Raw genomic sequence first — 24,612 nt, 5'->3', positions numbered from 1 at the left:
ATCAGGGATCATATTTGAGAATATTTGCCATTTTTCACATGTCCTGAGTGTTGTTAGTCACCTAAATGTTGAACAGAGGGTGATCCTTGTTTGGCACGCTCAAACATGGCGAATAAAAAAACTCTTGAATCTTGAATCTCTACAATAATAAACTGTCAGAATCCATACTTAATTTCAAAGGTAAATAAAATGTTTTTTTAAATTAACTAACTGATCATTATTGTTTCATTTTAATAACATAAATTCAGCTATCTCAGGGTTTACTGTTGTAAGAACATAAGCAGGCGATTGAGAGGTGGTTTTATGCAGCAACTTCTTTGGTGAAGTGCTGAGCTGCACGGCAATGCACTGGTTGATTTTATGTTCCCACCCTTACCTTAAAGAGGAAGTCAAATAAAAAATGTTTTTTACAATACAATGCACCTCCAATCTTCTAAACATGACATTCTGATTAATAGTTTGTAGAATAGCAATTTAGCAGAAAAGGAATGGAGGCGCATAGAACATGAGACATTTTTAAACTTATTTCCCGCTTTAACTTTGTTTGTCTTGGGAGAACATAAATTCACCAAGTTTGGGGATTTTTTTACCACTATATTTCTATTTGTGACATGGTGGATTGCTATACAGACCTTTGTTAATCCATGTGTGAGGTTACCAATTTGAAAAAAACTCTGAGTCGATATCCTTAACTGGACATTGCATGCTGCTGCAGTGATTTATTGTCGTCTTTTATGGGCATGCCTCAGTGGGGCTGGGTGAGTCAGGTAAGTGTTAGGTCAGAGATAAATAGACCCGTGTGGGCGGAGAAACATATGTTAATGCAGCCGTATCCAATGTGGAACATGGCACCATGAGTAAAGATGCCTCAGTTGCATTTTAGTTGTAGCAAATAGAAATTATATTATACTTGAAGCCAAAAGAGTTGAGGACAAATTATGTTTTAAGGTAGTATTTGACCATTATTGTTATTGTCATATTATTTGGTGAATAAAACTTTGCTGACTGTATATATATATATATATATATATTAGGGATGCACCGAAAATTCGGCCACCGAAAATTTTCGGCCGAAAATGACCCAAAAGTGCATTTTCGGTTTTTGGCCGAAAGACCTAAATCACCGAAACAACACGGCCGAAACTTGTGATGACGTGAGCAAACAGCGCAGCCAGCACGCGGGAAAACGGGATAAGTCTGCGGTGTGGACTGATTTCACTATCTCAGAGAAAGACCCACGGATAGCGATTTGCAAAACATGCAATGCTGAAAGGGGTGCATCTGCAAAAAGTTTCTCCATGTCTGGTTTAATTCATCACCTGAAATCCAAACATCCCGATCGCCATTCTGAATATGAGAAGAAGGCGACACAGAAAAGGAAACTGACACCGAGCACGCCCACTCCGTCTGTGGGGGACGTTTTTGAAAAGGCAAGAAAGTTCTCTGTGTTTTTATAAGAGAACATATTTAATTTTACAGTCAGTTATAAGCCTGTAAATTATTATTTAATGTACACATGAGTTGGGTCAAGTTAAACATTTTATTTTATTTTTGAATTTTAATTTATATTGTGCATTGTTGTCAGTGCTAAATAAATATTTTCATACTTTCGTAACTGGTTTATTGCAATGCCTTGATTTTAGTGAGGTTAGTACACATGTAGCCATAAATGCTGTGGTTCTAATAACTGACATTTCTTTCGGTGTTTCGGTTTTCGGTTTTCGGCCTTGGTTTCCTCATTTTTGGTTTTCGGTTTCGGCCAAGAATTTTTATTTCGGTGCATCCCTAATATATATATATATATTTTTTTTTCGAGACACGATGGACATTCTGCAGGGTTTTCCATTTCAGTGTATGCATCTGTGTGTCGCATGTTTTTGTTGGTAAACAAAAACATGCGACACACAGATGTACATATATACAGTATATATATGTACCACATTAAACGTGGCGGACGCGCTTACGTATCACAGCAACATGTCAATGAGCTCAAGGCGGGGTCTATTTATATTCAATGTCGATAGTGAATGGATTGCACATTCAAATCGTTCTTGTCACACAAGCGTCACCGAAAGGTGTCAGTTGAGTATTGAATACCCTACCGACAACAGCTCCAAGAACAAAGTACACATTTTCAGCCGGATTACTTGAACCGCGTGGAATTTAACACAAAATGTTGAGGACAAAAGGGACAACAGCACTTCTGATGCTGCTAATACTCGTCTTTCTGCACTCAAATGCCGTTATAGGTGAGTTTCTCCAGTCCGCCGACTTACGTTGATCGTTAAGTCGCCAATGTGACTCTTGATTGCATCCAACCACATACGTATAACTAAGTTTTCGTGGTAGTGGTAGTGTGTGTGTGGTAATTGTGTTCTCGCCATTCTTGGAGACCTGCAACATAGCGTTAACGTCTGAGAAGCGCTTTTAAAAACACCAGGAGTTGAAAACATTTTAATTATAGAACAGAGAGCGAAATATGCAAACTTGGGTAATTATATAGAACTTAAAGCCAGAAATGGGGAAAGATTGTAAAAAACAATTAAATACAGACATAACCTTAAATTCATTTTCTCTTCATTTTACATTTCATATATAATTTTGATATTTAAATTGTCAAATTAATGAACATGCCAAATACATGAAAAAATATCCATATTAGTGAATAGGGGTTAAAACTAGTCAGTTAAATGAGTTATTACCTTGATTAATTTCAACCCCCTTTTAAATCCATAAATATGTTACCGTTTTTTTCCACGTATAATGCACCCCCATGTATAATACGCACCCAAAAAATGGCATGTCGATGCTGGAAAAAAGCCTGTACCCATGTATAATACGCACCCAAATTTTGACTCCTACTTAAGTCCGTAAACGTAAAATTATCTCAGAAAAAAGATCATCTTTGGGAACAACCGGTTGTTATTCTGCCAGTCAGTATCACTGCGCATGTGCTAGCAAACTCGATAGCGAAGAAATGTTTCGGATTTGTGTAGGGCAGTGATCCCCAACTGCCGGGCCGCGGACCGGTACCGGTCCGTGGGTCACTTGGTACCAGGCCGCCAAGCCGCACAGAAAAAAAAAAAAAATATCGCCGATCAATTAATTCAGGTCAAGACACTCGTTCCGGTCACGTGACATGTTTCCCCAGTCGAGCCCGCAAAGCTAATATGTGGCGACAGGCTAACTAACCAGGCAATGAAGCATTCAAAACTGCTTCAACACATGGAGACCAAGCATCCTGCAATAAAAGACAAACCTTAATCACTTCGGGTGTCATTGTCTCCGATTACGTCTAGATGGGACCGGCTCGTTTCTGAGAAACAAACTCAGTGCTCCCACTAATTCAACGTAATGGTGAGTTTTATTTTTGTCATTTGTACTTGTTTTTAGGTCAGTCGTATCATTTTATTTCATCGTATTTATATATTTATTATAAATGTTTTATTTATTTATTTATTTATTTATATAAATGTATTATTTATTTATATAAATGCCGGTCCGCGGAAATATTTCTGACATGTAACCGGTCCGTGGCGCAAAAAAGGTTGGGGACAACTGGTGTAGGGTACATTGTGACAGGAAACGAGCAGGTGATCGAGCAAGCGTCTGATACGAGAGCATTGTGTTCGTATGGAGCGTTTTTGAAGTGAACAGCAGAGAAGAAAGGAACAAGGCAAATTGTTGTGAAATAAAATATTACCTGTAATACGCATTTAGGTAGAGAAATGAACTCTCACTCTTTATATAGCTGACGTGTCAAATAAATAAATAAATAAATTGTACCCATGAATAATGCACACCCCAGATTTTAGGACAATAAATTTGTTAAATATTGCCCATTATCCATGTATAATGGAAAAAAACAGTAATCACGGGATTAAGACTCATTTAGGCCTAATATAATTTGTATTCTTTTCATGTACTGTTGCTTGGCCTAATATAATTTTTATTCTTTTCATGTACTGGTACCGCAGAAAAACTACACTTCATCAGATCTTGCGAGACCGAAAATAAACATCTAGCATACCACACTCGTGGCAATAGTCTGGGCTTGTTATGCAGAGATTTCATCCATTTTTAGAAATAAAGGTGTCACGACGAATGGTATGTTCATTTTTACAAAGTTAATATGGTGAATCAAGTTATATGGCCGCTAAGATCAAAACAAACTTTGAAAATGGTTAGTTGCACTATAGGCGGAGTCCTTGTTTGAATTTTATATGCATGTATTATTTTTTATATTGGCCATTTTTTTAATTCTTAGAATGGAGTGTTGAGGGGCTGTTTGTGTGACTTTTTATGAATTAAATTCAGTTAAATAAAAAAAATGTGTCTGCATAAGAAAACCAATCCTCTTCCACATGCATCGGTATATCTTCATTTGTCAGGGTATCATTTGCTAAAAAATTGATCAAAAAAATAATCAAGTTTTTTTTTTTTATACAATAAATACAATGTGCCATTAGCTATGATTTAACAACAAAACATTTGATTAATAGCATTCAAATATTATAATTGCTTGACAGAACTAGTTAAAACCCTTTATAGTTTAAGCGGCCCGTATGCGGCCTGCACATGCATCGGTGTATCTTCATGTGTCAGGGTATCATTCGCTAAAAAATGGATCAGAAAAATAATCAAGTTTTTTTTTTTTTTTTACAATAAATACAATGTGCCATTAGCTATGATTTAACAACAAAACATTTGATTAATAGCTTTCAAATATTTTAATTGCTTGACAGAACTAGTTAAAACCCTTTATAGTTTAAGCGGCCCGTATGCGGCCTGCATGAGGGTCCTGTGCGCAAGGTAAAAGTCAAACCACACCATTTGAAGACCTGGACATTGCTTGTCCCGTGCCACATACCTTCAAAGGTTAATTAAAAATGTCCCAAAATTATTTTCTAATTTCATAAATTTTCATGAATGGACCAAAGCTGCTTTGCTTTTATTTTGAAGTTGTCTCATTTCACGTACATAATGACGTATCAAGACGTGCGCATGATTGGATCGTTGTTACAAGCAGGTCACCACATGACTTTAGCCCAGAAAAATGTCTGCTCGTGCTTAAAAAAGAATGCTAGATGCTGAATGCAGAGTTTTCAACAAATATTGGACAGCTAAGTATTTATTTACGGTTGTCAGAGGTAAAGCTGTATTTAGTTTGCGGGGAGCAGATCGCCGTGTTTAAGGACTACAATTTGAATCGGCATTACGAGGCGAAACATGAGAAACTTGAATGATGCTGAAACGGCACGGACATCGGAAGCTTTGCTAGCTAAGCTGCAAAAGCAACAAGGCTTTTTTTTTTTACCAAGCTTCACACATCCAGGGATGCAGAAACCTAGACCAGCTCTGTAATATCGTTCAAAATTACTCAATACAGTTGGCCGTTCTCGGAGGGGGAGTTTGTCAAAAAGTGCTTGATGGACTATGCCCTGAAAGAAAGAAGCATTTGAGCAAATCTCGCTGTCCAGGCGAATCGTGACAAGAAGGATCGAGAACATTGCGGGAAATCTGCAGCTTCAGCGGCAACACAAAGTAGCAAATTTTGACTTTTTCTTCTTGTCTGGACGAAAGCTGTGATGCCCACGACACAGAGCAGTTACCGTAATTTCCGGACTATAAACCACACCGGACTATAAGCCGCACCAGCTAAAATCCGGGGATATTTTAGTTTCTTTCTTATATAAGCCGCACCGGACTATAAGCCGCACGTGCACACAAGTTTTTTACAAAGAAAGACAGTACACAGAAAGCCTTTTTAAAGTTTTAATAACATACTTTAACTTGTCTTTCTAAACATTGCCTGTGACGCAGCAGTAGTACCGCAGCAACACAGAAGTGTGCACGCGAGTTATTAACAAAGAAAGACTGGACACAGAAAGCTTTTTTAAAGTTTTAATAACATACCTTAACATTTCTTTCCAAACACTGCCTGTGACGCGGCAGTAATACCGCAGCAACACGGAAGTAACACAGCACTAATAGGGTTTGATTAAATAAAACATACCGGTAAAAGTCACTGAGACGCGGCGGTAACACAGCAGCAACACGGTAGCACAGCACTAACAGGGCTGATTAAAAAAGCATACAAGTAAAAGTAAAAAAAAGAGCTTCATCGTCTTCATCTTCCTCCTGTGCATTGAAACCATCAAAGTCTTCCGATTGGAATAGCGTTAGTTATCCTTTGCCACACACTTTCTCAGTATATCTTTCGTCGTCGGTTTTATGCATTTCTTCTAGCATTTTCCATGATGAGGGTCTGTTCATGCTAATTTTATTCATGCACGAAGCGCTAAATTACATTAAGCTAGCGAGCGACACGTATAGCTTCAGAGTAGTCGGGACCACGAAATAAAGAAAAGGGTGATGCAACACAATGTCATCAACATCGACTGCCTTTAGCTTAAAAGCGGCATCATATGCATTTCTTTTGTCCCCCATAATGACGGTTTGTGTATAAAAGCTTCCTTTCAGTAATGTCCGTCTTGATCTCGTTCTGTCTCTTCTTTGTGTGAATTATACGGCACTATTTGCCTGGCGGATGGATATGCGATAAACACACCACTTTTCTCCCCAGTGACCATGTCATATCCCTCCGCCCAGCAAAGCGGTGCTGCACAACAGCTGTCCACAGCCTATTTACGAGTGTATAAACAGATACTTTCAAGTTTTAATCATTAATTACACCATTATAGCTCAGAAATTGATCTAAACACAAATAATTAGTGACAACTATCGAAACACATCAATGATATAAGCTGGGTGACAATCGTCCTTGACATTAGTACATAATGTAAACATTAGCCTAAGTGCAACTCAACGTGGCCGCATTGATCGTAACTTACGCTCCGTTTCCCCCCCAAATCTAGAGGCAAAACATTGTTCTCTCGCTGCTCCCGGGTTCTTCCATCTTGGCTGCGCGCGGGGCATTGTGGGTCTTGTAGGTGCACGCACGCAGGCAGGCGCGGGCGCGCACGCAACAACTAAATTTGTCTTCATAACAAGCAAGCAGGGCTGTGGACAGTATTCCTACGCGCATTCTCAGCAGCATGATGAAAATAAAATTGAACGTATTTATTTTTATTGTTGGACTCGGTGGACTCGGTCAAAATCAGCACCGAGTCCGAGTCCGAGTCCGGCAAAAATGACTGAGTCTGACCGAATCCGAGTCCCCGAGTCCACAGCCCTGGCATGGACACACTGGGACTGAAATCGGACGGACTGGCAGGTTTTACAATGGACAGTGGTCCAAATCTTACAGGGAGAAATGTCGGACTTTTGAACGTATGCAAGATAGTGACGGAGATGATATACAGCAGTGTTTTTCAGCCGGGGTGCCGCGGCACACTGGTGTGCCGCAAAATATTGTCAGGGGTGCCGTGGGAAATTCTCCAATTTGTGCGCCTGTGCGGTGTAGCGCCCGGCAGAGTAATCATATCTTCCATATCAGAAGGTGGCAGCAGCAGGTAGCGATTTGCCTTGTGCTTGCAGACGAGAAAATTGGTGACGCATGGCAGCGGCAGGTATATGGGATGCCCATGCAGGTAGCATTGACAGCGACGTTGTCATTGTGGATAGCGAGACGAGTCGATAGTGACAGTGATGGAGACGTTTTTTAAGAGAAAAAATGCTGACACTGTATTCAGCACACACTGGTGTGCCGTGAGAGACGTTCCGCTGTGCCGTGGGATTGTTAAATATTAATTACGGAGCGCATTATAAACAGGATCGCCAAACCACTGGTCAGTTCGCGCAAGGCATGGTCAGCCACTCGCTAATCGTGCATGCGTGGAGAATCAGAGAATCTTGAGATTTCATATTGTGTCGGTCTGATTGTATTGCATCGGCACATATTCAGTTTAGGTGTGTGTTGCTGTGTGCTTTTGCTAACAGTGACAGACACTATGACGGTTGTGGTGCGTTTGTGGTCCAATGGAAATCCGAGCATGCAGTTCAACCGGAGAACCTGGATTGGCTATTTTTCACATACATAAAATAAACAGTCAAGTCGAGACACCTCGACTGTGATAGCCACTCAGCTGCTGTCAGAACAGCAGAGCGTCTTTAAAAGTGACTTTGTTCTTATTGTTGCAATATTTATAGACCTAGTCTAAAACAGTAAACCAAATCACGTTGATTGTTTTATTTTAATCACAATCACTTTAAATAGTTTATTTCTTACACCGTCTAAAACCTTTTTAAAAAACTGTCACTTTTATTTAAAAAAAGGAATACAATTTAAAGAATATTTAGTATTTATTTTTATTAAATTACCGTTTATTTCCATGTATAATGCGCAAAATTTAACTAATTTATTGTCCTAAAATCTGGGGTGCGCATTATACATGGGTACCATTTTTTTTGAAGAAGAAGAAGAAAATCATGGTACAACAATTTTTGAAGAAAATCTTGTCACGGATGGAGAGTGGAAAGGAGCAGGGCGACCAAGTGCAGCTTGAACCAGGGTTCATTTGAGGAACTCAAAACACAGACTTGGTAAACTATCATAACTCTCTAGTAACAAAACCAACAACAGGACTGACTGACAAAGACGTTGAACAAAAAGACAGGGTGACATTACCAAAGACAGGAACAGAAACCTGTGTTATTGTCAAATATTGTTTGTTTTTTAATCTCCATCGCGGACTGGACGTCATACGGAGGCAGTATCACTGCTCATGCGCACTATGGATCCGATGCGAATAGTCCTCTTCTTGACTGACAATGAATGTGATAGTTTAATACAATCAGCAAATAACAAAATGCGTATTACAGGTAATATTTTATTTCACAACACTTTGCCTTGTTCCTTTCGTCTCTGCTGTTCACTTCAAACACGCTCCATACGAACACAATGCTCTCGTATCAGACGCTTGCTCGATCACCTGCTCGTTTGCTGTCACAATGTACCCTACACAAAACTGAAACATTTGTTGCGGCTCCGAGTCACGACGAGGGGCAAGTTTTGGTTTCCAAGGGTGTTTTTATTCCTCTTCAAATTCTCTCCCATACAGAGCCGCCTTTTTCACCTGTCCGCACGCCTTTTCACATGTCGGCACTTTAACCTAACTGATCGCGGTGGTGCCTTTACGGGCAGTCGAAGAAATCAACCCCAACAAAAAAAATACATCCAGCCTAGTTAAGACCATACCAAAGACTATAAACATGGGACCCATTGCCTCCCTGCTTGGCACTCAGCATTAAGGGTTGGAATTGGGGGGTTAGATCACCAAATGATTCCCGAGTCACTGCTCCCATCCCCCTCTCCCCTCTCCCCCAGGGGATGGATCAAAATCACACAGGGATGGGTCAAATGCAGAGGACAAATTTCACCACACCCAGATGCGTGTGTGACGATCATTGGGACTTAAAAAAAATAAAAAATTAATAAAAATAAAATAATTTGGGTGCGTATTATACATGGGTACAGGCTTTTTTCCAGCATTGACATGCCATTTTTAGGGTGCGTATTACACATGGGGGCGCATTATACATGGAAAAAAACGGTATTTGACTTTCCATACATATATATAGGAATAGGACTTTACGTCTTTCGTTGCAATATAACTGATTTTAATATAGAAGCATAACTGTCAGGGAACAGAGACAGGGCTACCAAGTGCAGCACGATCCTTTATTGGCAAAGGGGAAAAGGGGAAGTGGAACACTGGACCTGTGGTCTGGCTGGCGTGGCAGAGCAGCCGAGCACAGCGCGTAGTCGTAGTCGGAGGCAGGCAGTCGAAGGACGAGCAGGTCGTCAGGACAGGCGGCGATCAGAAGCGTGGTCGAAGGGCGAGCAGGTAGTCAGGACAGGCGGCGATCAGAAGCGTGGTCGAAGGGCGAGCAGGTAGTCAGGACAGGCGGCGGTCAGAAGCGTGGTCGAAGGTCACGGAAGCAGGTGGCTACAAAGATCGGTCAGGCGAAAAAGGCAGTAGTGTCACGGGCAGGGTAAGCAGACGAACTGACAACCACTGGCAGAACACAGAGAGGTTAAGTAGGGGACCTAACGAGCTGTAGCTCGTGTGTGCCGCGAGATTTTTTCCAATAAAAAGGTGTGCCGTGAATGAAAAAAGGTTGGGAAACACTGATATACAGGACTGTCTTAGAAAATTAGAATATTATGATAAAGTTCTTTATTTTCTGTAATGGAATTAAAAAAAAAAAAAAGTCATACATTCTGGATTCATTACAAATCAACTGAACTACTGCAAGCCTTTTATTATTTTAATAAAACTGATTATGGCATACAGCTTAAGAAAATTCAAATATCCTCTCTCAAAATATTAGAATATAATGAAAAGGTAAACTAGTAGGGTATTCAATTAATCACTTGAATCGTCTAATTAACTCAAAACACCTGCAAGGGTTTCCTGAGCCTTGAAAAACACACAGCTTGGTTCACTAAACTAAATCACAAGTATTTGCAACGACCCGGACTGTCTCAGTAATTATAGGCCAGTTTCAAACCTCCCATTCATAGCAAAACGTCTTGAAAAAGTAGTAGCTCAGCAGCTTATTGATTACATGGTTGCCAATAATCGATATGACTCTTTTCAGTCTGGTTTTAGAGCTAATCATTCCACTGAGACAGCACTTGCTAAAGTGACTAATGATCTCCTTGTAGTTATCTGTTTTGTTACTACTCGATCTTAGTGCTGCTTTCGACACTGTAGACTTCGATATTTTATTAGGGCGTCTTAAAAGTTGTGTTGGTATTTCAGGGTCAGCACGAGGCTGGTTCCATTCCTATCTATCAGACAGGACGCACCGAGTGGTCCATGGCAATACGTCCTCTGAGCTCTATAATGTTACGTGTGGTGTCCCACAGGGATCGGTACTCGGACCAATTCTATTTAATATTTACCGTTTTTTTCCATGTATAATGCGCCCCCATGTATAATACGCACCCTAAAAATGGCATGTCGATGCTGGAAAAAAGCCTGTACCCATGTATAATACGCACCCAAATTTTTTTTTTTTTTTTTTTAAAGTCCCAATGATCGTCACACACGCATCTGGGTGTGGTGAAATTTGTCCTCTGCATTTGACCCATCCCTGTGTGATTATTCCTCTTCAACTTCTCTCCCATACAGAGCCGCCTTTTAGAGTAATAACAAATAATAAATAATAATTGATGGGTTAAATGCAGAGGACAAATTTCACCACACTCAGATGTGTGAGTGACGATCAATGGGACTTTAACTTTAACTTTATTGAAATCTTGTCTCCTGAAAACGACAAACTAAAACAAATGGTCTGTCCTGCCACACATAGTAAGTGAAAAAACTTGTATGTTTTTGTTTGTGGAATTTGTTGAACTGAGAGTTTGTCTGTGTGAGACAATGCACACAATGTTCATTGTTGAAAATGTGGTCTTTGGTCTGTGGTTTTAGTACTGTAGGAGTCAATTTGTCATTATCATGTTGGTGCGTGACATGATAATGTCACACAAATTTGGCTGAGCAGAGGTGTGTGTGTGCGTGTGGGTGTGCGTGAGTGTGTGTGTGTATGAGTATGTGTGTGGGGGGGGGGGGTGGATGTTCATGTGTGCTCATGTGTATGATGTGGCTCTTTGCGATGACACAGGAAAAAATGTGGCTCTTAGTCTCTGACTGGTCGGCCACCCCTGCTCTAGACCCTGCAGGCATTTTCTTGGCCCTCGGTGTCGCTAAAAGACTCGCGTTTTGCGAACGAAGGTTACGAGACGGAACATAAGGAACAACTAGGTCAGGGGTGGGCTGGGGAGGTGGTTAGGTGGCAACCAAGCTGACAGCGGATATCTGGATTCTCGTGGACCAATTCAGGATGGGGGAACTGCAGCTCAACCGCCTCGAAGACACTGCCAGGACAATTGAGGGCTCCTCCGGCAGCTCTTTGCTTTGACCTGGACATCCAGTTTTTCATTGATTTTCATATTATGTATTATTTGTGCCCTCTCTGCATCCATTGCAGCCTGGTGATCCTGAAAGGGGGATCCTTCCATCTGTGGTCCCTTCTCAAGGTTTCTCATTTTTCCCCGGCAGGTTTTTTTTTAGTTTTTCCTTGCCCTTTTGGGAGCTTAATATCAGGGGTTGCTTTGAGAATTTTTAAATTTTTGTCTATGTGAAGCCCTTTGAGACTGCTTGTGATTTAGGGCTATACAAATAAATTTGACTTGACTTGACTTGTGTGGGGAAGACTGCTGATTTGACTGCTGGCCAGAGGACCATCATTGACACCCTCCATCAGGAGGGTAAGACGCAAAAAGAAATTTCTTAAAATAAAAAGCAAGCTGTTCTCAGAGTGCAGTTTCAAAGCACATCCACAAAGAGTCTGTTGGAAGGGGGGAATATGGCAGGAAAGACAGTGGACTGAAGCTAAAGTCCAGGTATCAAAAGCCACTGTTCATAGACGTGTCCAGGAAATGGCCTACAATAGCCGTATTCTCATGGTCAAGCCACTTCTGAAGCGTCTGACTTGGGCTATGGAAAAGAAGCACTGGACAGTTGCAGAGTGGTCCAAAGTCCTCTTTTCAGATGAAAGCAAGTTTTGTATTTCATTTGGAAGTCAAAGCGCCAGAGTCTGGAGAAAGGCTGGAGAGGAGCAAAATCGATTCAGATATTTTTAGGCCAGCAGAGAACGCCTTGCACCACTACCATATACACAGCACAGTCCACAACACAGAGTAGTTACTTATATTTGTCCGTGGGATAACGTTGGACTTAAAATTTACGGAAGAGCTGGCATGCATACGGTCGATGAAAGGAACGACAACCGGGAGCAATGTGGTCGCGGAGGCACATGCGTGCTTAGATACACTGGAACTGAAATAGGACAGACTGGCAGGTGTCACAACAAACAGTTGTCCATATCTTACGGGGGAAAAGTTCAGACTTAAACATATACAAGACAGTGACGGAAATCGATGCAGATTAGAATTGGTATTTTTGCTTTTTATGATCCACCAACATGTATTGTGCAAATCAGTGCTAAAAATAAACTTTGTTATTGATGTTACTAAAATTGGAAACTTCATCAGGGCACGGGCATTGAATCACACAGTTTGTCACATAAAGAGCACGAGACTGAACATTGTGACATCGGCTTCCACACAGTTGTCAGATGGCTCAGCCTGGGCAAAGCGCTATAACGAGTGTGGAGTGCACACGCGAACTCCATTGACTGTGATTGAATCGCGTCACCAGAAAGACCAGCAACATATTTGGTTTGAACGCAGCATTACATCAATAAAGCCACGTTAATCACTGGTGCAAACTGTGCACATTTCCATCAGTTACACATATTTTCGGCACATTTGATTGTAGCTTCAGGTAGCATGCACATATTAGCCAGGCCTGATATGAAAACAAAGCCCAGAGCCTTGTATTTGACTAACAAGAGCTATTTAACAAAAAGGAAGCAGTTTGTGAAGTTGGGTGACACTTGTTCAACGTGTTTGGACATTAGTTGTGGCGTCTCTCAGGAGTCAGTGTTGGGCCCTAAACTTTTTATATTATATATAAATGATATATGCAAGGTATCACATATTTTGAAGATGGTTTTGTTTGCAGATGACACAAATATTTTTTGTTCTGGTAGTGATTTACACACCTTAACAACATTAATAAATAATGAATTAAGCAAATTAAAGGTATGGTTGGACAGCAATAAATTATCCTTAAACCTAAGCAAAACAAGAGTAATACTTTTTGGTAATTACAGAACTAATTTGAAAATAGAGATAAAACTGGATGGGGTTATTATTGAAAGAGTGAATGAGATTAAATTTTTAGGGGTGATAATAGATGATAAGATCAGTTGGAAATCACAAGTTAAACATGTACAAACTAAAATCTCAAGGTGCATTGCAGTATTAAATAGAGCAAAACAGGCTCTGGATCATACAACACTTCACATCCTTTATAATACACTAGTTCTTCCATATTTCATGTATTGTGTAGAAATCTGGGGTAATAATTACATAAGCACAATATATCCACTTATTATTTTACAAAAAAAAGCAATACGGATCATTCATGGGGCAGGATACAGGGATCATACAAATTCATTATTCTTAGAGTCAAAACTCATCAAACTCAAAGATATAGTGGAATTCCGGACGGCACAAATACTTTACAAAGCAAAAAAAAATCTGTTGCCAACTAATATTCAGAATCTTTTCATTGGGAGGGAAGGGGGTTATAATTTAAGGGGGACATTTAATTACAGGATAAGGAAGGCACGCACAACAAAAAAAAACATTCTGTATTTCAATATGTGGAGTTAAGTTATGGAATACTTTGGAGGAAACGCTCAGGGAATGTTCAACCATCTATCAGTTTAAAAAAGATATAAAGAAGAAATTATTTTTACAAGGTACAGAAATGAGGGTGTATGAGTATCATGGGGTGCTTAGTAATTATTGATTTACGTTTCTTTGTTGGTTTTGTTTGTCTGTTTGTCATTGTTTTGTTCAGGCTGTTTTTTTATTTTTTGTTTTTATTTTGTTTATTTCTACCATTCAGGTATCTTTGTGTTGTATTTGAGGTATGTATGTATGTTAAGTGTCTGTGTGTGAAATATACGTATGTATTAATAGTGTGTAGGTACGTGTTTAGTGTCTAGCGAGCAGCAGGTGGGAGATAATTTAGTAATTTAGTATTTTGTTGGGATAACTGAGGCAAAATGATTTATGGCTGGGTATTTAGGGATTATTAAAAAGGGGTGGGATTAAATAAATTATACTTCTTCCTACTCCTTTTCAGACATGTGAATGTGACTTATGGTTCTTTTGCGGTTATATCTTTATTACTACGCTTGTAGTTTGTGTGTATGGATGTGTGCATGTGTATATGTATATATATATGTATATGTATATTTTTATATGTATATATATATATGTATATGTATGTATGTATGTATGTAGGTATGTCTGTATGTGTATATATGTATATGCATGTATTTTGTCATGTCTTTTCATTGTGTACAATAATCTTATTCTTTTTCACATGTTTGAAATAAACGAAACGAAACGAAACATCTCACTTGATCTAATAAACAAAGGTTTAGGGCTACACTGTCCACAACAACCACTGAACATGACCCTTAATACTAAAACATACATGTATGATAAATATGTTACTGCTATTTATGTTATTTTAAATGGTCTATGTTATATTTTAAATCATGTCCTACTAAATTATTGTAGTTTTGTGTCAAAGAATAAAGCAGAATATGTGTAGATTTTGAAGGCTGTATGGCCTTTTTAATGAGGTGCTCTTACATTCTGATAGAAATATGTCTGCAGTGCATCAGCTCGTCACCTGGTGGTCTAATGCAAGTCTGATGAACTAACATTGCTGAGTTTTCAGTAGAACAAAGCACTTCTCATCTTAGTCATTCATTGGGTGTGCTGTTTATTTGAATAGTGAAAAGTAACGCAGAAAACGACGACGCGTCAGAGTTTGGCCAGAAAAAAAAACTGGATTTGCGTTCGGTTATACCCGTAGGACAAGGCACTATCAAAGTTAGATGCAGAGACTACGTTCAGACGGATGGTTACACTATGAACCTGTTCATTGACTTGCCGTGACAGTGTCCAAAACACTACACCAACAGCCAAACCAAACGCAAGTCATACACACAGTAGAGGCTGATGCTTTCTCTAAGCTAATGTTACGTTTACACCAAATATGTTGCTAGCATTTCTGGTGATGCGATTAAATCACAGGCAGAGTGGTTTCCGGGTGCTGGCGCGCGAGTGCAATTGCATTAGATGTCATCCATTGTTGATATTGACAATACATTTCCACCATTTCTGTCAAGTGTTAAATAGCCAGAAACATTGCTTTAGTTTGTGTGTTTGTGTGTGGGCGTGTATGTGTGTGTGTGTGTGTGTGTGTATGTGTGCGTGTGTGCGTGCGTGTGTTTGCGTGCAAGTGTGTGTGTGTGTGTGTGTGTGTGTGTGTGTGTGTGTGTGTGTGTGTGTGTGTGTGCATCCGGTCCCAACTAGTTGGCGGTCAGCGAGGTGCTTGGCCAGATCGGACATGTTCCCACGCTGAGCCACAGCAATTTTCAAAGAAGCCTAAAGAAAGGCTTTGGCATGTCAGTCGGTTTGCTCTGGCTGTCGGCAAAAAAAAAAGTTCCAAAGAAGTTCCGTTTGACACATGGTGCTTTTCACATGGTGCATGCTTTTCAACAAGGAGCAGATGGCCGACAAAGATCGTTGTCATGATTCGTCCCCGGTCACGTCCATGTGTCATTGTTTTGTCCGTCTGTGTGCTCATGTCCGTGGATCATGTGTGCTTCTGCCATGTCTTGTCCCCAGTTTTGCTAGGTTGCCATGGTTTCTGTTCGCGTCGCCCCTCCCCTCCTGTGTTCCCTCAATCAATGTAACCGCGTTCACCTGCCTCGTGTTTTGTGCTTTGTATTTAAGCCCTGTCTGCCCCTTGTTCATTGTCGGTTCGTTGCTTGTCGATTGTTGCATGCAATCGCTGCTGTCACGGTCACGTCACCATGTCTTTCTGTTCCACGTCTTGTCAGGTCAGTCCTATTATTTATGTCAGTCTACCAAGTTTGTGTTTGAGTTTGTTCCAATAAACCCTGGTCCAAGCTGCACATGGTCGCCCTGCTCCATTTCCACACTCCGTTCGTGACAATCGTTCTGTAATAATTGTACCAAGTTCATTTTGTCTTCACTTATAGATTAGTTGACTGGTTTCTTTTATGTCAGGTAAACAAAACAACCTGAATAATTGTCTGTGATAAAAGAACCAGTCAACTAGATCATTCTGTGTTTTGGACTGGGCGAGACGTCACACAAATTTGTCATCAATCAGACGCCGGTGGGGATAGGGCAATGTGATGTTTCCTGCTTGCAATAACATGATGACACAGACAAAAACAGCATTATGAATAACAGTTCTTTTATCCAGCTCATGCATACGCACGCACACCCACCCACACACCCACGCGCGCACACACACACACGCACGCACGCTCAGACGCACGCTCAGACGCACGCATACTCACACGCAAGCACGCACGCGCACGTGCACACACACATACACACAAACACACAACATTGAAGTGGAACGGACAATTTCTAACTTTCAACATCAGAGTACTATACACTGTGAAGCAATTGTACTGTGCTAAATGGGTATATAGGGGGATTTATTCTGGGCTTGCGCTTTACAAACTTTGCACTTTACTAACTTGGTGGGTGGTTGCTCCAAATGCACTTTCACTATTTTTTGTGAGAATGATCATAATTATCTTATTCTGACATCAGCATAAGAATGAGATTCTAAGCATTATTTGTTACCAAATTCCATTGAAAAGTAGTCGAACAAACTATTTTATTTTACTGGCTTCTGTTTTAAAAACTAGTGATCCATCAATTTGAGTGTATGTGATAATATACATGTACCAAAACTTCCAAAATAAAAAAAATGAAAATGAAACAATAATAGTAAATACAAAAAAACCCACATTAAAAATAAATCCATTCATCCATCCATCCATTTTCCATACCGCTTGTTCCCTCAGGGGTTGCTGGTGTGCTGGAGCCTATCCCAGCAGTCGTCAGGCGTTAGGTGGAGGACACGCTGAAGTGGTTGCTGTTAGGGATTTTCGCAGTCTTTCTACCTTTCCCAAGAACCACAAGGGACAGTTTGGCCAATTTATGTTTGCAAATGATGATAGCCATCGCAACTTTTGAAACACATACGTCTCTCAAAGCTACTCCAATCTCTTTCTCTTTGCAGCAGCATCTTATTTTAAGAGAGCAGGGTGGGGTTGAGTGTGAGCAGGTTTTGAGGTCGCCTTTGCAAACTGGTTAAGTCAGTGCAGAGTGGTCTTATCCCTTTGTTTATAAGGTTGTCTGGTCAAGATACTGGTCAAGTTAGTTAAGACGTTTGCACAACACACAAAGAAGGTGGAAAGGTTTAACAACCAAGAGTTTTGGCAAGCACTAACATAGTTAATTATTCAAAAACAGCATTTCTATGTAAGATCAAAATAAGTTGTCAACCCTATCAGTTGCCCGCCAATCGCAGGGCACACAGAGACTAACAACCATCCGCACTCACACTCACACTTCAGGGCAATTTGGAGTGCACAATCTGCCTACCATGCATAATTTTGGGATGTGGGCGGAATCCAGAGAAACAACATACAGGAACGAGGAGAAGCGTCCTGTACTTTTGCGCTGTATTCTGACTGTCTGCTGTATGCACACTTGCTCCGTTTTTGCTCCTCTTATTTATTGTGTTATTTGTTTATTTATTATTTATTCATCACTCTTATTTATTCATTGTTTGTGCCTTCTTGTTTTTTTTTTGTGTTGTTTACTTGTATGTATATTGTGTACTATGTCTTGTCACCGTGGGATAGTGGGAACGTTATTTCGATCTCTTTGTGTGGCTTGGCATGTGAAGAAATTGACAATACAGCAGACTTTGACTTTGATTTTGACTTTGTCATGCAAACGCCACACAGGGAGGACTAAAGCTGGAATCAAACCCACAACCTCTGAACTGTGAGACGGGCGTGCTAACTAGTCCCTTTTAAAAAATCCATCCATCCATCCATTTTCTGTACCACTTTGTCCCCGCGGGGCCGTGGGCATGCTGGGATAGGTCCCAGCGGTCATCGGGCTGTCACGAGCGGAGTGTGGAAATGGAGCGAGGCGACCAAGTGCAGCTTGGACCAGGGTTTATTGCAGAAAACTCAAAAGACACTCGGCAACTAACATAACTTACTGGCAAAATCAATAACAGGAACTTAAATACAACACAGGCAACAAGAGGCAGGTGAGCATGATTACACTAATTATGGCAACCTACACACAGCTAAACTGGGGACGAGACATGACAGAACCCCCCCCCCCAAGGGACGGCTCCCGACGTCCCAAAAACCCCAACCCCCCACGGGGGCACAGGGGGGGGGGCAGCGCAAGTCCAGACGACCCTACTGGTCCTTGAAATAGCCTGAACTGCGCACGGCGGCGTCTGGGGAAACAACCGCACTCGGGCGGCGACTTGGGGCACAGAACCGCACTCGGGCGGTGACTTGGGGCACAGAACCGCACTCGGGCGGCGACTTGGGGCACAGAACCGCACTCGGGGGGCAACTTGGGGAACAGAACCGCACTCGGGGGGCAACTTGGGGAACAGAACTGCACGCAGCGGCGGTCAGGGGCCCAGGGCCACACTCGCGGCACACACTGGGGGCATGACGCGCAATCGGCAGCAACTCGGGGAAACAGAACCGCAAACGGCGGCGACTTGGGGCACAGAACCGCTCTCGGGCGGAGACTTGGGGCACAGAACCGCACTCGGGCAGCGACTTGGGCCCAGGGCCACAACCGCGGCACACACTGGGGGCCTGAAGCGCAGTCAGCAGCAACTTGGGGAACAGAACTGCACGCAGCGGCGGTCAGGGGCCCAGGGCCTCACTCGTGGCACATACTGGGGGTCTGACGCACAATAGGCAGCAACTCGGGGAAACAGAACCGCAAACGGCGGCAACTCAGGGACAGAACCGCGCTCTGGCGGCGACTAGGGGAACCGAACCGCACTCGGGCGGCAAAAAACTCCTCGCCGCCATCAGCGGCACTCGAAAGTCCGGACCGCGATCAGTGGCATTCGTAAGGCGGAGCTGTGGCAGCAGCAAGAGCCACCACGTGCCGCAGCAGTGGGACGATCGCGGGTCCGGTGCAGCTGGCTTGAAGTCGGGCGACGTCAAAGGGGCCTGCGATGCTGGGGTGGAGCCCGATGGCGACCGCGAGTCTGATGACGCCGGGAGGCACTCCGATGGCGGCCGCGGGTCTGGCGTTGCGGCAGCGAAGTCCGATGACTCTCGCAGCCGATGGCGCCGGGAGGACTCCGATGGCGGCCGCGGGTCCGGCGTCGCCGCAATGGTGATCAAACGCGGCCGCGAAGCTGCTGTCGTCAGAAGCACTCCGATGGCGACCGTGAGTCTGATGACGCTGGGAGGCACTCCGATGGCGGCCGCGAGTCCGGCGTCGCTGGAGCAAGATCCGATGGCGGCTGCAAGCCCATGGCTCTGGAACATGCTCGGACGACGGACGTGGATCGGACGTCGCGGTGGGAGCTGGTGGTGGAAGGAGGTCCAAGCACTGGTCGCTGTAGTGGTCGGAGCATTCTGTCACGGATGGAGTGTGGAATGGAGCAGGGCGACCAAGTGCAGCTTGGACCAGGGTTTATTGCAGCAAACTCAAAAGACATACTCGGCAACTAACATAACTTACTGGCAAAATCAATAACAGGAACGGACCAGCGACGTGAGACAAAACGGACAGCGTGCCATTCCATGACAGCAGCAACAGCATGCACAATGCTCCGACAGCGAGTGGTACACAAACAGAACTTAAATACAACACAGGCAACAAGAGGCAGGTGAGCATGATTACACTAATCATGGGCACACAGGCAGGGAGGGGCGACACGAACAGAAACCATGGCAACCTACACACAGCAAAACTGGGGACGAGACATGACACGGGCAGTAGGCGGGGGACACCCTGAACAGGTTGCCAGCCAATCGCAGGGCTTAATTTTCACTTATTTATTTTTAATTTTAGTGGTTTTGGTCCTCCATAAATATGAGTTGGACATTTAAAATGGGGGGAGGCAGCACAGTGGAGCACTGGTTAGCATAGGCGTCAGGAACCTATGGCTCACGAGCCAGATATGGCTCTTTTGGTGACGTTATTAAAAAGAATACAATAGTAGACTCGAAAAATCGTTGGTCTCAATTAAAAGACATGCATTTAATTGTATCTAGCCTATTGTTTTTTTTAAATGGTATGGCTCTCACGGGAATTATTTGTAAAAAATGGGCATGTATGGCTCTGTTCGCCAAAAAGGTTCCCGACCCCTGGGTTAGCACATCCGCCTCACAGTTGAGAGGGTGCGGGTTCAATTCCACCTCCGGCCTGGCCCTCCTTGTGTGGAGTTTGCATGTTCTCCCCGTGCCTGCGTGGGTTTTCTCTGGGCACTTTGGTTTTCTGCCACATCCCAAAAAACATGCTTGGTAGGGCAATTGAGCACTCCAAATTGCCCCTAGATGTGAGTGCAAGTGCGGATGGTTGTTCGTCTGTGTGCCCTACGATCGGCTGGCAACCGGTTCAGGGTGCCCCCCACCTACTGCCCGATGATTGTTGGTGTATACTCCAGCACGCCGGCGACCCCCGTGCGGACAAGCGGAATAGAAAATGGATCAATCACAGGGGCATTTATAATCCTTTAATCATCTTATTCCTTATGATTGAAAGTCAAGTCAAGTCAAGTTTATTTGTATAGCCCCAAATCACAAGCAGTCTCAAAGGGCTTCACATAGACAGAAATTGACAATTATTCTCAAAGCATCCCCTGATCTTAAGCTCCCAAAAGGGCAAGGAAAAACTTAAAAACCCCTAGCAGGGGAAAATGAGAAACCTTGAGAAGGGACCACAGATGGAAGGATCCCCCTTTCAGGATCACCAGGTTGAAATGGATGCAGAGAGGGCGCAAATGATACAACATGAAAATCAATTAAATAAAAAGTGGATGTCCATGTCACAGCAGAGGGCTGCCGAAGGAGCCCTCAATTGTCCTGGCAGTGCTCTTCGAGGAGGTTGAGCTGCAGTTCCCCTTTCCTGAATTGGCCCACGAGAATCCAGATAGCCGCTGTCAGCATGGGTGCCACCTAACCACCTCCCCGGCCGGGGAGGGGGGAGGGAGGGGGTGGAGAGGGAGAGAAAACAAACTCCAGCCGAATCGGCCACTACGGGTTAGTTAAAGGCCATGTCATAGAAATGTGTCTTTAAACGTGTCTTAAATGTTTCTACTGAGGTAGCAGTCCTAATATCCATTGGTAGGGCATTCCAAAGCTCTGGAGCCCGAATAGAAAATGCTCTAGAGCCTGCAGACATTTTCTTAGCCCTCGGTGTCGCTAAAAGGGTAGCGTTTTGCGAACGAAGGTTACGAGACGGAACATAAGGAACAACTAGGTCGACAAGATATGAAGGCGCTAAGCCATGCAGCGATTTATAGGTTAATAGAAGAACCTTGAAGTCACATCTTAAATGGACCGGGAGCCAATGTAAGTTGGCTAGTATTGGGGTAATGTGATCAAATTTTCTTGTCCGAGAGAGCAGCCTTGCAGCGGCATTTTGTACTAACTGTAGACTTTTGATGCGGGACTTAGGAAGACCCGAAAATAGTACATTACAGTAGTCCAGGCGCGACGTGACGAACGCATGTATAATAGTTTCCGCATCACCGGTCGAGAGGATCGGACGAATCTTTGCAATATTACGAAGGTGAAAAAACACAATTCTGGTTATATTCTTAATGTGCTTTTGAAAGGAGAGAGTTTGGTCAAATATTACCCCGAGATTAGTTACAGTATCGCTTTGAGTGATAGTACGGTTATCTATAGTTATAGCGGTTTCCTTGAATAAGTGTTGATAACGAGTTGGACCAATTATCAACATCTCAGTTTTATCTGGGTTAAGACGAAGGAAGTTGAGAGACATCCATTGCTTGATCTCCGCAAGGCACTTCTCAAGATTACAACAATCCCGCGGATCTGTCATCGATAACGGCATATATAATTGGGTGTCATCCGCATAGCATTGAAAACTAATATTATATTTACGTATTATGTCCCCAAGCGGAATCATATAAATATTAAAAAGAATTGGTCCGAGAACCGATCCCTGTGGGACACCACATGTAACATTATAGAGCTCCGAGGACGCATTGCCATGGACCACTCGGTGCGTCCTGTTTGATAGATAGGAATGGAACCAGCCTAGTGCTGACCCTGAAATACCAACACAACTTTTAAGACGCCCTAATAAAAATATCGAAGTCTACAGTGTCGAAGGCAGCACTAAGATCGAGTAGTAACAGTACAGACGAAATGTTTGAATCCATAGCTACGAGGAGATCATTAGTCACTTTAGCAAGTGCTGTCTCAGTGGAATGATTAGCTCTAAAACCAGACTGAAAAGTGTCGTATCGATTATTGGCGACCATGTAATCAATAAGCTGCTGCGCTACTACTTTTTCAAAAAGTTTTGCTATGAATGGGAGGTTTGAAACTGGCCTATAATTACTGAGACAGTCCGGGTCAAGATTTGGTCGCTTAAGTAACGGTTTAATGATAGCGGTTTTAAAGGCTGTTGGCACTATCCCAGAGGAGACAGACAGATTGATTATATTTAAGACGGACGGTCCTAAAATTTGAAATAATTCTTTAAGTAGTTTGGCTGGAAGAGGGTCGAGTAAACATGTTGTTTGTTTAGCCGCACTAACAATTTGTGTAAGCCTTTCAAGAGACACGTTTTTAAAAGTTGAGAGGGTTGTTGCATGATCATCAGCGTTGGTAAACGGCGTGCTCGACCGAGCGATTGGAATGCTATTCTTGATCTCATCCCTAATGGATTCAATCTTTTGAGCAAAGAATTTCATGAACTCGTCAGCTGAGTGGAAGGAACTATCGGTGGTCGGCTGGCGCAGAGTCAGCTTTGCCACTGTATCAAATAGGTGTTTCGGATTGTTTTTATTGAGATTAATAACTTGCGAAAAATATCGAGTTTTTGCTAAGATAAGCGCATCTTTATATTTCAGGAGGCTATCCTGCCATGCCTGATGGAAAACCTCAAGTTTGGTTAGACGCCATCTGCGCTCATGCTTTCTACATAATTGCTTAAGCGTACGCGTTTCATCTGTGAACCACGGAGTAGGCACTCTACGGCGAGTTTTCAGACGTAACGGCGCCACAGAATCAATGGCATTTAACAATGTCGCATTGAATTCATTTGTAAGATTATCAATAGAGCCGGCGTATGTGAGAAAATTAGTGGTTGCCGGCGACAGTATTTCAGATAGCGCAGTTGCAGTCATGGAGTTGAAATGACGGCTCCTATAATGCTGATTGCTCTCTTGTCTTTGACAAGGAACTAGAATTTCAAACTTTATTAAGTAATGATCAGACAAAACAGTAGTGTATGGCAGTACTGCTATATTTGAGGTTGCAAGTCCTCGGGATAATACCAGATCTATGGTATTTCCATTCTTATGCGTTGCTGCCTGTACAGCTTGCGTAAAACCAAAGGTATCAGTTAAAGTCTGAAACGCCGAAGTAAGTGGCTCTGACGGTAAATTCATGTGGATGTTGAAATCGCCCATGATAATTATATTATCCGCATTGGTTACTAGATCAGCCACAAATTCTGAAAATTCATCCAGGAAGCCAGAGTAAGCCCCGGGTGGACGGTAAATAACAACAAGATAAAATGACGGTAAAGCGGTGGATCGGACAATGAGAACCTCAAATGTTTTACCGTTTTTTTCCGTGTATAGTGCGCCCCCATGTATAGTACGCACCCCTAAAAATGGCATGCTGATGCTGGAAAAAAGCTTGTACCCATGTATAATACGCACCCAATTTTTATGAATTTTTTTTTAAAAAAAAATTATATATTTTTTTCAAGTCCCAATGATCGTCACACACGCAGGGAGGCAATGGGTCCCATTTTTATAGTCTTTGGTATGGTCTTAACTAGGCTGGATGTAATTTTTTTTGTTGGCGTTGATTTCTCCGACT

At 42.5% G+C, this 24,612-nt stretch overlaps 1 protein-coding gene across 6 annotated transcripts in view; it reads left to right on the top strand.

Annotated features, from left to right (window-relative positions):
• The first annotated feature begins 2,005 nt into the window (after window positions 1-2,005).
• The window catches only part of LOC133147084 (tissue factor-like), a 70,639-nt gene continuing 48,032 nt past the window's right edge, over window positions 2,006-24,612 (top strand). The window contains exons 1-2 of one of the 6 annotated variants that reach the window (XM_061271182.1): window positions 2,006-2,249; window positions 3,300-3,357. Coding sequence is in view for 5 of the 6 variants with exons in the window: in XM_061271181.1 (XP_061127165.1) it covers window positions 16,155-16,530 (376 nt within the window). In the remaining variant the exon portion in view is untranslated. Of the gene's footprint in view, window positions 2,250-3,299; window positions 3,358-15,997; window positions 16,531-24,612 lie in introns of those variants that run through there. The other 5 variants (XM_061271178.1, XM_061271181.1, XM_061271179.1 and 2 more) reach the window with 5 other exon arrangements.

This window comes from Syngnathus typhle, unplaced genomic scaffold (assembly GCF_033458585.1).
Source record: "Syngnathus typhle isolate RoL2023-S1 ecotype Sweden unplaced genomic scaffold, RoL_Styp_1.0 HiC_scaffold_28, whole genome shotgun sequence".
In the NCBI taxonomy this organism is placed as follows: domain Eukaryota; kingdom Metazoa; phylum Chordata; class Actinopteri; order Syngnathiformes; family Syngnathidae; genus Syngnathus; species Syngnathus typhle.
This window is presented reverse-complemented; position numbering and strand designations above follow the sequence as displayed.